Source organism: Myotis brandtii, unplaced genomic scaffold (genome assembly GCF_000412655.1).
Source record: "Myotis brandtii unplaced genomic scaffold, ASM41265v1 scaffold249, whole genome shotgun sequence".
In the NCBI taxonomy this organism is placed as follows: Eukaryota; Metazoa; Chordata; class Mammalia; order Chiroptera; family Vespertilionidae; genus Myotis; species Myotis brandtii.
In genome coordinates, this window is record NW_005359430.1 from 798,539 (window position 1) to 814,303 (window position 15,765).

The following is a 15,765-nucleotide window of genomic DNA, read 5'->3' on the forward strand; positions in this document are numbered from 1 at the left end:
TAGCTTCTATATTTGTAACAATGTTTCAAACTGCAAGCTCAGAGGCTGGCAGCGGCAGGCGGGGGACTTTGGCTTCCTCCGTCACTGAAGCAAGCAAGCCTCATGTTTGCTTCAAGCTGCCTGACTGCCGGCTGCCATCTTGGTTGGCAGTTTATTTGCATATCGCCCTGATTAGCCAATGGGAAGGGTAGTGGAGGTACAACTAATTACCATGTTTCTCTTGTATTAGATAGGACTAGAGGGCCGGTGCATGAAATCCGTGCACTGGGGGCGGGCGGTGTCTCTCAGCTCAGCCTGGACCCTCTCCAATCTGGGACCCCTCGGGGGATGTCCGGCAGTCAGACATCCCTCTCGCAATCCAGGACTGCTGGCTCCTAACAGCTCGCCTGCCTGCCAGCCTAATCACTTCCTAACCACTACCCTGCCAGTCTGATCACCCCCAACTGCCCTCCCCTGCTGGCCTGATTGCCCCTAACTGCCCTCCCCTGCTAGTCCGGTCACCCCCAAATTCCCTTCCCTGCCAGCCTGGTCACTCCCAACTGCACTCTCCTGCTGGCCTGATCACCCACAACTGCCCTCCCCTGCCAGCCATTTTGTGGCTGTGGGCACCACCATCTTTGAGGGCATGACATTCAATTAGCATATTCCCTCCTTTTTGGCTGTGGGAGCCGCCATCTTTGAGGGCATGGAAGTCAATTAGCATATTCCCTCCTTTTTGGCTGTGGGCACCGCTATCTTTGCAGCCTGCTGCTCAGTCGTTTGGTTGTCCCTCACTAACCCCCTGCCAGCCTGGTTGCCCCACGCAGCCTGTTCAGTCGTCCATTCGGTTGCGATGGTCACTTAGGCTTTTATATGTATAGATTTTTCTTTCTATTATTTACATAATTACAATGAAACTTAGTATTTGATTTTAAAACAGCCACATACAATGTTGGATTTTCCAGAATACCAATTTGGACCTAAATTGACCTGACTACTTGAGAGCTGTGCTTTACATAGTACCACACTACAAACAACACTAATGTCTCTAGGGAGATTAACCTTGTAAGCAAGTTATGCAGGTGATTCAAAGCCAGTTAATCTCACATAAAAATGTTAATTGCATTGGCAAAGACATTGCCTCTGATCACTCCATGGCTATATAATTAGAGACCTGGCCATTCAGAGGGACTTTAATCTAATTGATAAGCAGTCAGCAAACAGCCTTTGAGATTTCTAGCCCTGTTTTTCAATGTGATCAGACATAAGGTGATAATATGGAAAAATCAGTGACCTTATTTTGACATGCCTTAAAATGGTCTGTTCATTATATAGTAGTTCAAGATGTTTCATATATATGTATTTTAATTGTGCAGCGCTTCCTGGGATACAAACTCCATTGGGCATTAATGGGTATTAAATGTGATCATTTATCAATTTACTGTATGATTCTCATAGGAACTTAAATTTTTAATCCTTCTAAATTTACATTTGTTTGCAGATGATTTTTATACAAAGCAGTAAACCCCATGACATTTCCTTGTAATTTTTATAAAGTGTCTGAAAGGGGCGTGGCTTGTGTTTTGTTTATGGTAATAGTAGCCACTACAAAGACAAAGCACTTAAAATACATTTCTGCCTGTACAGCTTTTTAAATATTTAATATTTATGTTCCTGATTCTCACATTTTCTGGAAATAAAATCTAGTCAAAGAAACTGGAAAATAATTTTTACAGAAAAACTATTTTCATTTAAATAAATAACAGAGTTTTTAACATATAGTTATGTAGGCAGTTAAAATTGCAAAGTAGGTAAACTTAGTATAATTATCAGAAAACAATTGGAATAATAAGTAGTATGATTTAGAGATAGCTGTTGTAATGGGTGCTATGGAAATTCTCAGACTAACACTTCAAAAGTTGTGACCAAAATCCAATGTGTTAGTAAATTTCAATGTTACTTTGTTGGAAGGCACAACCTAATATATTCAGGTATAAAACCCATCTGAAAGTACCATGCATATGCAAGTCACTTTCATCTAGGTTATTCTTTGCATTGTCTTCTTTTAATTAATTGAATTACATTTTTACCATGACCCAATGTTAGGCTTCCAAAAATTCTATACCACAAACTCTCCTGTGGTTTTCCAGTTGCTAGGCAACTAGACTCTGCTTGAGGGCAGAAGAGAATAGAGCAGGTTCCTTGTAATGTCCTCCATCCCTGATGAGTTCATCAGAACAGCAGCAGGGAATCCTATATCTTGCTTCTTCTTGAAATTAAAAATTAGGTGCTTCCATGTGTCTCCATATAAAACGATGTGACTTAGAACATGTATGATAACTAACATGCCCTCAAGGATCCTGATGGTGTCCCCTGGATGAAGAGACAAGTTTAGGTTTGTGACAAGTCTAATGTGAAATTTGCCCTTCTGATTATACTCAACTGTTGCCATTTTGTGACTGATTGCTTGTTAAAGGAAACATACAAAATCTTTGAATGAAAGTAGGCATGTGTGTTTTAATGGAATCAGTCCCACGTAGCATTATGCAAGTTATTTTATAGTCAGCATCATGCCATGAAAATTTTCCATGATGACATGATAAAGAGATAGATAGCTTTAACATTACAATGACTTACTAGTTTTTTAATGTATGAATTTGCCACAATTTATCCTAAAATTTTCCATTTTCCAAGATTGTTATAATGATCATATGTAGTTCTTATTTTTTGTTGCATTTATCAATTATCAAGTTATTGTTCTGTATTTGTAGTGTCGGCAAGAGATTATTTTGATTCTTCTCCAATATGCATACTTTCCTTCTTTTTCTTATTAATTAGTAATGTCTATCTTGTTCCAGATTTTCATTGGCATAACTTTAATATGTTGCTTTAAAAATAATTTTTGCATTTACTTTCTGATAAAATATCTTCATCATGCTTAAGAAGTTTCTTTAGATTTTATCGTTATTTAGATTTTTTAATCCAAGAGTTTTACTATACCTACAAAAACGATATTTTTCTTTCCCCTTGTATTATATAAGTCTCCTTTGTCTTATTAATTGAGACTGCATTTGATTTCAAGTACAGAAACCTGAGTAACAATGGCTTATTTTTGTCTTATCTACCATTTCTGCAATGAAAGGATCTGCACACACATATACTCACATGCACATATACACATACCATATCCATACTTTACCTGAAAGTTTGTACCAATTGCTAAATAGAAACTTGAGAATCTTTCTAAACCTTGCTTCTTCACCATCTACTTCTGATTGATTACTCAGTTCTGATATTTCTTTATTCTGTCCCCTTTTCCACATCCTTAGAAGCACTGTGTCAATTTAAACTGAAACAAGTCTTAAAATGATAGTTTGACCTAATTCACTGCTTCATGTTTCACTTCTAATTCATCTTTCTCAGATCTGTCAACATGACCTTTTTTCATAGGCTTATTAAAAGCTAGGGGCCCAGTACACGAAATTCGTGCACGGGAAGGGGGTGTCCCTCAGCCCAGCCTGTAGCCTCTCGCAATCCAGGACTGCTGGCTCTTAACTGCTCACCTGCCTGCCTGCCTCATTGCCCCTAACCACTCGCCTGCCTGCCTGATCACGCCTAACCCCTCTGCCTGCCTGCCTGATCGCCCCTAACCCTCTAGGGAAAACTCATTTTTCTTGACATGGCATACAAGGTTCTTCATGGTCTTGACTAACTTTATCCCCTACCAGTTTTTTTTTTCTTTTTTACACCAAAATGCTGGCCATTCACCAGCTACCAAACTCGAAGCCTGACATAGGAGAAGCTGTATTAATATGATCTGAATAAATGAGTAGATGAGTGAAAGACCTCCTAACTTGCTCAGCCATATACCAGATTGTAATAAAATATCCCCATTAAAAACAACAGTGGCTTAGCTCTCTTTTAACTTGGATTATTGCAGCTTTTAGATGAATTGGATGGACATACCAAGTGATGGGGAAGAAAAAGTCAATTCCACATTTTATGCTAATGATTTATTTCTATTATTAACGTTCCAAGCACTCCTAGGGAGATACTGATCTTATGCCTATTTACTTCCAGAAACAATAGCTCAATATCAACTATGCCAGCATGATTGTTAGGAGCACATAGTGTCCAGAGTTCAAAAGTATAACACTAAATCCTTCCATCCAGCATGCAGATTTGTTCTGTTGTGAAGGGGATACACTTAGCTGCTAATTGATTCTACTACCTAAAATCATTAGAAGCAATCTTTGTTTCCCATTTTTTTATGGATTATTTCTAAATTATGCATTAAAAAAAAACCTCTTTGTGATAAAATCCTATTCACCTTGTTTTATGACTTGGGGTTTGGGGTATTGAAGAACAAATAATTGAGCATATGTAGGTTTGTGTTTAAAAAAACAATTTTGTCCCAACTGTAACCTTCATGGTGGAGCGATTTAGTTGCCTTCCTTCTGAATACCAATGATGGTTGAGTTTATTGCAATAAAATATGATCTTTCCCTGGCCAGTGTGGCTCAGTTTGTTGAGTGTCGTCCCATGCACCGATGGACTGTGGGATTACAGTCAGGGCACCTGCCTTGGTTGTGTGCTTGATCCCTGGTAGTAGATAGATGTTCCCTTCTCACATTGATGTTTCTTCCTCTATTCTTCTCTCTAGAAATCAATTTTAAAATGTTTTAAAAATATTATCTTGTAATTATACATTTGTTTTATGAATATGGCTCTTTAGTCAATAAAATCATGTATTATCACTCTATTCTCTTAACATGTAATTTGAAGTGATTTATTTTCTTTAAAGTTTTCTTGCTAAATATGTTTTTTTTGGCAATATAGTCACATTCTTAAATTGTGTTTGAAACTAAAGTCCTAATTGACTAAATGTGGCCATATGACCAGATAAATTGTGTCAACTTCCTATGGATTTCATCTTTCTTTTCTTTGACTTCTCTTTCTATTTCAATAAGTAGCACTTTTTTGGACTTTTCTATTATTTGTAGGCATGTGCTAATAAAATTTAAATAGTAATTTAAATTATCATAATTTGACCATTATTAAAAAAAAAGAAATTAGACAAAGAATTGAAGTGTGTAGAAAAGTGTAAAACTACTTTTTGTTTTATATTCTCTTTCATGGTAAGATTCTATGGACAGCTATTATTTTTTTCTAGATTTCTGTAGAAGAGTTTTAGAATGCAGATTAACAGAGCTAAGTACAGATTTAAAACACAAGGAATAAAGGAAAGAATGCTAGAGAAATAAACATAAAAGTTAAGTAAAGAGAAAATGGGCAAACTTTGGGAACAATTAAGAGAAAGTAATAAGAAGTGGCCTTAAAAATACATAGGGCAGTAAATCGTGTAAAATAATTAAAACGAGTAATTTTTATTTTAAAAAAACAGATTCACAGCATTTTTATTTAAAGAAAAACAGAAATAAGGCATTCAGCTATCCATACATGAATTGAAAACATTCATGGAAGTATTGGGTCAATGATAAATGATAGCCTAAGTTGGGAAATTTAGACAACACTTACTTTCAAAAGCACAACTTCTTTTGTTTTCTCTAGCATTCCTGATGGGATATTAATATATGTTTTCTTTTTTTTGCATTAGTTTCAACTTTCATCTTACAATCTGAGCCATCCTAATAAATTAAACTAATCATTTTTATTTCTTTCCTCATTTATGTGGAATTCCATGTCCAAATTTTTTATGACAAGATTTACATGATGTAGCTCAGGAATTCACTGAAGAATCAATGTAATATCTTTTCCAAAAGGCTCTACGCTTTTATATACAAAGCATAGCTCTTTCTGCATTTCAAAATATTATATTTTATTCAATTACATTGTATTTGTAAGTATCAAGATATAGCTGAAATACAGTTAAGTACCTATGTACCAAAAATAAACCATAATTTTTCTACGCTTTTTCCAGAATATACTTAAAGCATGCAGTATATTTATTTTATTTTACTTTTTTTTTCCTCCTAAGAACGACCCACATTTCTCAGGAGACCAATTAACCAAGTGGTGCTGGAGGAAGAATCAGTCGAATTTCGTTGTCAGGTCCAGGGAGATCCTCAACCAACTGTGCGGTGGAAGAAGGATGATGCAGACTTGTCAAGAGGAAGGTAAAAACATCACATACATGGAAAATTGTTAGATAATCAGTGAGTAATTAGAAAGAAAAAACACCCCGATTGTATCACCAAACACTCTTATATTTTGGTGTATTATTTTCACATACCTGATTTTCACACATGCAAGTCACATAGCTGCTCTTTTATACACTGAAGTCTTCCAGGCTGATCCCCCACTTCATCTATTACCCCTGAATATCAAGGATTCCTGAGATGTTTTCTTCTTCATGATCCCTGTTAGTTCTGCCATTCTATCACTGCCCAATTCTTGACTACCATTCCAGTTGCGTCCTGCAGCTACTGCTCTGTTGCCCTGATGCTGGAGCCCACACTGGACACTGTGTGCCTTCCTTTGTTGCCTAGAGCATCGCTAACAAAAGGCTACTGATTATAGCTGACTGTAAGGTCTGGAGTAAAGGAGATATCTTGTTTGACACAGTTCTGAAGAGGCAGCAAGTAGTTGACATCACTGTCCACATAAGGAATTTCTCACTTAGGGACTCTGCGTCACTTTCTCACTTGCCATATCTTCATGGAGAATTTCTTCTCCATCTCTTCTATCTTATTCTTATTACTAATCCCCAAAACACAATCTTTCAGCACTCTAGGTTAAGTTAAAAATGCTTGTCATCCTATATAATAAAAGGCTAATATGTAAATCGACCAAACGGCAGAACAACCATTCGCTGTGACGTGCACTGACCACCAGGGGGCAGATGCTCAATTCAGAAGCTGCCCCCTGGTGGTCAGTGTGCTCCCACAGGGGGAGTGCCACTCAGCCAGAAAACGGGCTCACAGCTGGCGAGCACTGTGACAGTGGCAGAAGCCTCTCCCACCTCCACTGCAGCGCTAAGGATGTCCTACTGCTGGCTTAGGGCAGCGGGCCTAAGCTGTCAGTCAGACATCCCCCAAGGGCTCCCGAACTGCTAGAGGGTGCAGGCCTGGCTGAGGGACCCCCCTGAGTGCACAAATTTCATGCATCCGGCCTCTAGTGTTTTATTAAATATTTTTGTCTAAGTATTTCCAAGACTTTGCCTTTTATGATCAAACTATAGGCCTGGTGCATGGATTCATGCACTGGTGGGGTCCCTCAGCCTGGCCTGCAGGGATTGTGCCAAAACTGGCTCTCCAACATTTCCCGAGGGGTCCCGGATTGCGAGAGGGCAGTTCTCACGTGATGCATCCTGGAATTGGGCCCTCTCCTCTCAGGTTCTGGGTGCGTCACCTGAGAACCGCAGCTGCTGTGTTGAGCATCTGTCTCCTGGTGGTCAGTGCACCTCATAGCTACCAGTCAGACAGTCAAATAGTCAGCTGGTCGGCCAGTTGCTTAGGCTTTTATATACATAGATAAATCATTCAAGTGTTTTTTTCTATATAATGAGCAAGTCTAGCTTTAATATTTGTTTTGCTTTCTTCTTAGTCCTACCTTATGAAACTACAGCCATCACATCTTCTATAATCATAAAATTTCACTCCCTGCTTTTTTTTTATACTTTTTTTTATAAAACAAGAAATTCATTTTCATTCAACTAAATTAAACATGATTTCATGGAAGTCATTTGCCTTTTATGTATTGTCACTGGCATTGCTATCAATACTTTCCTGAATTTATATACTGATTTCAGTATCTCAATGTTATATATCCCGAGGTCTATGATGTTATACTTTCTAAAGCATATCATCAACAGCACTAGCTTCAAATCGACCAAACATTTTAAATAATGAGAGGTTCTTTGGAAACTATGGGAATAAAACAAGTGAAAAATTTAATTCAGTTAATTTTTCAGCTAAATTGTAGGGAAAGTTCCTTCTATGTTTCTTTTGTCACTTTGCTGTCAGATATCTTGTTTTAAAGGATTGTTATCAGGTGAAGTCTGTGAATGTGAGGTTCCTCAAGCCTTATCAATGGAAGAGCAGGTTAAAAAGGATTAAGCATTTGTGGAGTTTAGTTGTTTGTGTTCATCTGCCATGTGTAATCAGTACTTTTCCTCAAATTTGAGAGCACTTAATGTATAATTTTAAAATGTTGATGTGATATAAGATTTAGGATAAGAGATTAATTATATAACAAAATTTAACCTATTCTAAACAAAAGTCATTTTTTATTTACTGGAAGTAAATAGCCTTGTTCAAAATGACTTAACAAATAACAATATTCACTTTGGAATAATTTTGGACTTGTAGAAAAGTTACAAAAATAATACAGAGAATTCCCATATACCCTGTACCTAGTTTCCCCTATTGTTAACATTTTTAATTACTACGAAACTCTTCCGACTCCTAATTAACAAATGCTAATATATATTACGTATTTTTTTTTACATTATTTTGATTTCACCAGTTTTTCATTAATGTCTTCCTTCTGTTCCAGGATTCAGTCTAGGGTTTTTGTTTAGTTGGATGTCATAGGCTATAGCATTTAATTGGCATGTTTTCCCAGTTTCCTCTGGTCTGTGACAGGTTCTCAGTATTTCCTTGTTTTTATGACCTTTACTGACTTAAGGTGTACTGGTCAGGTATCCTGTAGAACATTCCAGAAACTTGGATTTGCCTAGTGTTTTTTCATGATTAAACTGGGTTTGTGGAATTTTAGGAAGAAAGTCACAGAGAATGTCATCACTTGATACCAGGTTTATGTGATATAAAGGGTGACATAATATCAACATGGTGATCCTGCCATTTTTAATTCTTAAACATTATCCAGTTAACAAAAGTTTTAAAATTAGAAAGTTGTAATAGTGTATAGCATTTTAATGGGCATATGTCTTTGCATTTTAATGGGTATATGTCTTTGCATTAAAATTTAAGCCTGGTTTGATTTGTTCCCAGATCAATATAGGTCAGCAATTTTCAACCCATATGCCCCAAGGATTTTTAAAACATGCAATACCTGACTGTTTAGTCAGGGCCACTGACCTCTTTTCCCTTAGATTGTCAAACAAAAAATGACAACAGCCAACACAACAATAGCTGGCTATATGAAAAATTCAAAATTATACCTATTTTTTGTCATAGAGGCAAAAATGTAATATCTATTTTGGTGTGCCACAGAATTTTAGTAATTAGTTTGCATGCCATGAGATGGAAAAGGTTGAAAATCACTGCTCTACATGTTAAGTCATAAATCTGACAACTTTAGTTGCTATTATATTTTCAAAACCTTGCCAAGTTCATTTGCTACAAAGTTCAAATAATGCATACAAATCAACAACAGTATTAAAACTATGTCTAGAATGTGTGATATATAGCCCTCTAAAGATAAGGTTGAAACTTTTAGAAATCTTACCTCTACTACTCCCTTTAAAACGTTTTCATAGGTTCAACCTCTTGAATCGTGTGTCACTGGTATGAGAGTATTACAGAGTTTTGTGTGACCAGATAAATATTTTTGAAGTTATAAGCAAATGGTAATGCTGTGTAAGCTTTAAATTGTACTTTAGAAAGGCTTAAAGCAAGGATCAGTGAGATATAGAACTTAAGGTTAGTATTTTTATCATGCTAGACGGCATGTACTTTTCCTTGAATTCTCAATCTTTAAATGTTATGTCAAAGAAGCGTATTCTTTCTTACATTTGGATGCATTAGCATAAGCTTCACTGATGCATAAGGAAGGGAAAGAGACCTCTTTACTGGTGAGGAATAACAGTAATGACTTTTAACCAACCATAGCCTAAATGAGCAACATTGATTCTATTACATTATTTAGGTTTCAGACTAGGGAGATGGCCATTGTTCCTGTGGAAGCAATTGTAGTGGAGTGGTGTGGAGGCTGACATTTCTTTGGCATAACATTTAAAGCAATTTGAATAAGGTTTGTGTAGTGGTTCATGCTTAACACATTTATAGTAAAGCTTTGTAGGGCAGCTGCATAGCCTGTAATTACTATGTAAGTAATATGTGACTATTTTTCTTTTGGAGACAAGAAAAGCTTTTCAATTCAAGTTTAAATATATGAAATGCTGTGATAGCTATTTAAACCTTCAATACAGAAGTTATTTGTGCCAACCTTTCAGTAACCAGAGATGAATTAAGGGAGTATTTTTTTTTCCTTTTCCACAAAAATATTTTTTAAGTAGTACCCATGTGCCTCTTTGATTTAGCCTTAAGCTCTTAACCTTTCTCATTAACTATCTTCAATGAAATTATAACATACCTTAGATGAATACTATTAAAGACAGTTTTTTGACTAGATGAATATTTCAGTGAAGTGGGAAAAGTATTAGTTACCAAGACTAACAATAATCCTGATGACCAACCAGAAAAAATTATTATTTATTTGGACATTTTCTATATGACAAAGGGACAAAATAGTAAGGAGCCTTCATTTCATATATGCTATCATTAAAATATTAAATGCTTGCAGAAACTTTTAAAGGTATTACTATTTCACAGTTGAAGATTTCAGAAAGAAAAAAAAATATTTCTTTTTATGATTGTGTCAAGTATCAGTATCTTTTTTCCAGAGGGTTTCTATATATGTGTCCTCAAATAAATCAACACAGACTCATCTTAGTGACAAGTATTTTATAAACCAATATGAAAATAAAGTGGGTGTGGTGAACAAAATGAGGAGATAAGGGGATTTACATTTTAGAGTTCATAATTCTTATGCTTTTTAGAAGCATATTAACTTTCTTAAAACAGAGTTCAGATTGCAGAAGATGCATTTTTGCATTTACTTACGTTCATTACTATGTTTGTAATGTTCATTGCTACACTGTAAAAAAGTCATTCCAAATAAAGTAAATATGCTGTTAATAATTATATTTTTGTTATATGTTAATCAGATTGGGTGATGTAGAAAAAATGTTTACATACTGAATACATTAAAGAAAGTCAAAACCAAAGTAATCCTAGTTTCTTCCTTGGGTACCACGTCTTTCTTTTTCAAGAAAACTTAGTGCTTTTTGCTAATTAATACTCTTAGGATGATCAAGTGCCTTCAGCAAATCTTTTCATATAGTGTTTCATTTAAGAGAAGTTGCCAGAATTTATAATAACTGGCTCAAATTACCATCTTATGCCAAGTCCCATGATAGCATAGGGATCTTTACTGTATTGTTATACCAAAATAAAAAATACATACTTATACATATGCACAGATATGCTGAAGCTGTATGTAAAATATAATATTATATTGACATAAAGGAAACAAAATGCAATAAATTTACAACCAAAGAAATAAAATTGAAATATAGAAACCCTACAATATTCTGTTCAATCTAATATTAGGAAAGAGAATAATAATTTCCCTTCTCAGAATATAGGTAAGAAGTAGTGTGATGAATCTAATTGCGGTTTCTTATTTGGGCTTGTCAGTGTAGTTTGCATTTTAGTTAATTATTAGCAGTCTTTTAAAAGCCTTTAAACAGGAAATTTAACAATCTTCATTAATCATGTGATTTTCAGTATATCATGACTAGTTAGTTCCATGATATTCCTTATATCATTTTTATTTAAGTTCTAAACTAATTCTAAAGTGATACCAACTTCCTTAGTAAGGATTTTTAGTACAGAAAGGAATGTTCATAATAGCTTGTCAGAGAAAAAAGGAAAGAAAATATGCCATTTACATTCCTACATATGCCTGCAAATTCTAAATGCAGTAGATGGCTTACACACAGTGAATATAATTCATGAATATTTCATAAAAATATAAAAGAAACTGGAGAATAAGAGTTTCAAGATATATAGTGTAAAATTCTATCAATTTCCCCTGAACCAGCTGATAATTCCTTTTTCTAAAGTGCAAGTCTATTTTAAGAGAGACTTTTTAGAGTTCTTAGTTGAATGAAATGTGAGATTCACCTAAATATATGATCCTTAAGAAAAGGAACTGAATAGAACCACTTATAATTCCCTTTTTTTACACTAAGTGGCTCTTTCCACTTTGCCCTGGAGAATGTTCTTGTGTTAATTGACTGGAAGCTCCATTGTTTAGAGCATGTGCTTCTGGGATGCAGAAATGCTGAACAGGTGCTCAGCCACCCTGCCGAGGAGATCAGCTTCTTCACACACAGTGTGGGCTTCAAGGACATGTGGTAATTTGGGCTCCTGATAAATAACCATGCTGATTAGGTTGGCTGGTCGAGATTGGTCAATTAAAATGGGTTTTGAAAAAGAAGGGGAAAAAAAACAGAGCAAGTGAAAAGCAGTATATATAAAATAGTATATGTGACACCTGAAAAGTAAATCAGTCCTTAAGATTCAAAAATATAAAGAAAAGGGTTACTGAATATTCCATGAATTTTCCGTGATACCGATGTCTTAGTCATTTCTGTCTGAAAAAATATAGAACTGCCTGGACAATTGCTGTGAGATGTGTACATACAGCTATCACTAACATAAAGACTATTTAGGCCATTGCCAGGAATATTAGACTTTAGCCTTGTTTTGACACTTTTTGATCATTTATCCTTGTAGTTACACTCCCATGTTCTGGAAATGATGTTTGACAGATTTCTCTACAGTTCTCTAGGAGTGAAACCTTGAAGAAGCTATTTAAACCCTTCATGTTTTACATCCCGTTGATATGGACCAGCGATGCGACAGGACTAGTGATTAACCTATGTCCTGACACATTTGCATAGGGTGAATAATGATGCCGTCTATTCTAGCTCAAAGGGTTATTAAAATGATATAACTAATTCAAAGCACTGTAAACACTTTGAAATGAATGCACATAGCAGGTGTTCCAGTTTTATAAATTTAACTGACTGATGGGTGTAGATATATATATGTATATATATATTTTATTTATTTATTTATTTATTTAAGGCTGAAAAATATATACAATTTTTATGGATACTCTCTTTTGCCAATTGATTTCCAAAGAAATGCGTATAATATTATTGATTTAATAAATATAACTTTTTCTTTTAAATCACCTAGATTTATTTATAAATTTTATGAGACAGTTTGCCAAGCCTGGGAGTTAACACCTATTTTCCTATCTCTAGGAGATTGTCCATGATCCAGATATTGTATCCCAGCCCCAGTGCAAGAAGACGTCTGGGCTGGAACCCTCAAATTTCACACATTATAATGTATTGTTTGTCTGCTGGTAATAAGCAAACCACTGCTTTTATAAGAAGATTATGTAATGATAAAAGCAAGCAATTTTTGCAGGATTTAGTTTGCTATCCACTCTTCTAAATGCTTTTTGCATACATTAATTACATTAGTTTAAAGAATAGTGCTCCAGCATAATATTAGTCTCATTTAAGGCTTATGGAAACAGAAGCTTACATAAGTTCCCATAGTCACACATTAATACATTCTGGGTCAGGACTTGATTTAGAACCTGTCCAACATGAAACCTGCATTTGAAACTAATGGGCTTCCTGATTGCATGGTTATGACTTATGGACTTGAGCCACTTAGAAATTTTATATTTTAGATAATCAGCCCTGGCCGGGTGGCTGGTTGGTTGGAATGTCGAACCATACCCCTAAAGGTTGTGAGTTCGATTCTCCCGCAGGGTACATACCAGGTTGTGGGTTTGATCCCTAGTCAGGGCACAGGTTCAGGAGGCAACTGAATAATGCCTCTCTCTCTCTCTCTTCCCCTCCCCGCCCCCTCTCTCCCTTTCCCTTCCTCTCTCTAAACACCAATACTAGTAAAAACATATTTACTAGTCCTCAGATGAGGATTAAAAAATTAGATAATCAGTTATGAATAAATAACTTTATAGGCATATTATTATAGCATTACTGTTAAGAGTAATTTTTAGACCAATTTCATAAGCCACACATAAACTGGCTTGGCATTTTGAAAATCTAAACTTGAATCAGGTCAAAGTTACTGTGTTGGAAGCAGAAGATATAGATTTTGTTTACAAACAGGATTAATTAGCAACTTTTAGAAAGATGCCAAAGTGGTGCTTTTTTCTATGTTTTCATCAAATAGGTGCTAATAGTTGCTGTTAACACAAAACTAATTGCCACCTAGCATGGGGAGTGCAAGTTGCCTTGTCCTGTGACTACACTGGCCCATCTGTTGAGAATCTCAGCTCAGAAGCAATACAGGAACTGGCATCCAATTTGGGCTCTGGCCAGTGGTCAGCTAACAAGCTGGGACACACTTGGAGTAGGAAATACCTTGAAGTCAAAGATGCTTTCCTGCCCACTAACTGGCAGCTCTGTGTTGTGTGAGAGCAGAACCAAGACCAGGTGCCAGTTTGCAGAGCAAAAGGATCTGCCTAAGTGCCACCTGTCATTGGCATGTAGGTATTGTCCCACATACAAGCTATGGTGTGTGGCATGTTACATGTGAGAAGGTGGGACCTGGCCATGTTACATGTTAGAGCATTCAGCTAGGTTGAGGTTGGTCTAGGGTAGCATTTTCCTTAAACCAAACTGTAGGAAAAGCCAAAGGTTTAAAAGGAGATAGTCACATGTCACACCATATCCCACAGGTGGCTATACTGTACATTTACCATTGAAGATATTCTCCTACCTAGATTTTTACCTTTACTATAAACAAATTTTAAAAAGGAAAAAGTTTTTTAATTGACTTTATTAACACCAATCCTTGTCTTCACAAGAGAATTTGTGGTTAGAATCACTTAGTTAATTTTTAATCACCCTTAAGATATATTTCTGATTGGTTTTGTTCTTATTCAGATTAAGTTGAATTGTAATGTGGGAATGCAAGGTAAAATGGAATTTAGGAGATCAGCATTCTTATCCCAACTCTGCCAAAATTTGCCATGTTATTTTAAGCAATTTGCATGTTTGACTACCAGAGTCCATATCTGCAGAATGTGTGAGTTCAGTTGGATGGCTTCTATGATGAATTAAAATTATAAAATTCCATGATTCTATGAATGGTATCAACTCATATTAAAAAGTATGATAACACATTTTATAGGAGTATAAAAACCACAGCAAATTGAAACAGGTGGGCCTAAAAGGGAAATTAAAATTACACATAAGCTCATTACTAATGAAAATTACTTTTTATGTTTTGTATACAGCTTGTCAGATATACAGAGAAATATTTTTTAATTCAAAAAAAATTGACCCTAAATGTTTATTTAGGTTTTTATAGGAAAAAATCTAGTACTGATTCAAGAGTTGTTTTTATTGTATTTTCCTTCTTTATAAACATACTAGAGGCCCAGTGAATGAAATTTCGTGCACTGGTTGGGTCCCTAGCCACTGCCAGCTGTCAGCCGGGGCCTCAATCTCTTCCCCAGGCCGGCCTGCCCCTGGCTGAACTCCTGGTCGAGGGCATAATTTGCATACTACGCTTTTATTATATAAGACTAGAGGCCTGGTGCATGAATTTATGCATGGGTGGGGTCCGGCCCCCCCCCTGCCGGGAGGGGCTGCGAGTGGTTGGCCAGCTGGCCCTGCCCCCGATCAGGGTGAGGGGGGCCAATCAGGGGCCATCCCAGCCAGGGGGAAGGTTTGTGGGAGGTTGGGGGGCCAATCAGGGCCCCGATCAGGCTGGTTGGCCACCACAGTGAGACAGTGAGTGTCATAGTGAGCAGTTGTTCCAGTCATTCTGTTGTTCCAGTCGCTTGGCTTTTAGATAGATAGATAGATAGATAGATAGATAGATAGATAGATAGATTTAAACATATAATAGATAGATAGATAGATAGATAGATAGATAGATAGATAGATAGATAGAT

The 15,765-nt window shown here is 36.1% G+C and overlaps 1 protein-coding gene across 8 annotated transcripts in view; it reads left to right on the top strand.

The window, feature by feature from the left end:
• The window catches only part of ROBO2 (roundabout guidance receptor 2), a 672,125-nt gene that overhangs the window by 490,986 nt on the left and 165,374 nt on the right, over positions 1-15,765 (top strand). For all 8 annotated transcript variants that reach the window (XM_005867326.2, XM_014540612.1, XM_014540614.1 and 5 more), the window contains exon 5: positions 5,978-6,116. In XM_005867326.2, coding sequence (XP_005867388.1) covers positions 5,978-6,116 — 139 coding nt within the window. The remainder of the gene's footprint in view (positions 1-5,977; positions 6,117-15,765) is intronic.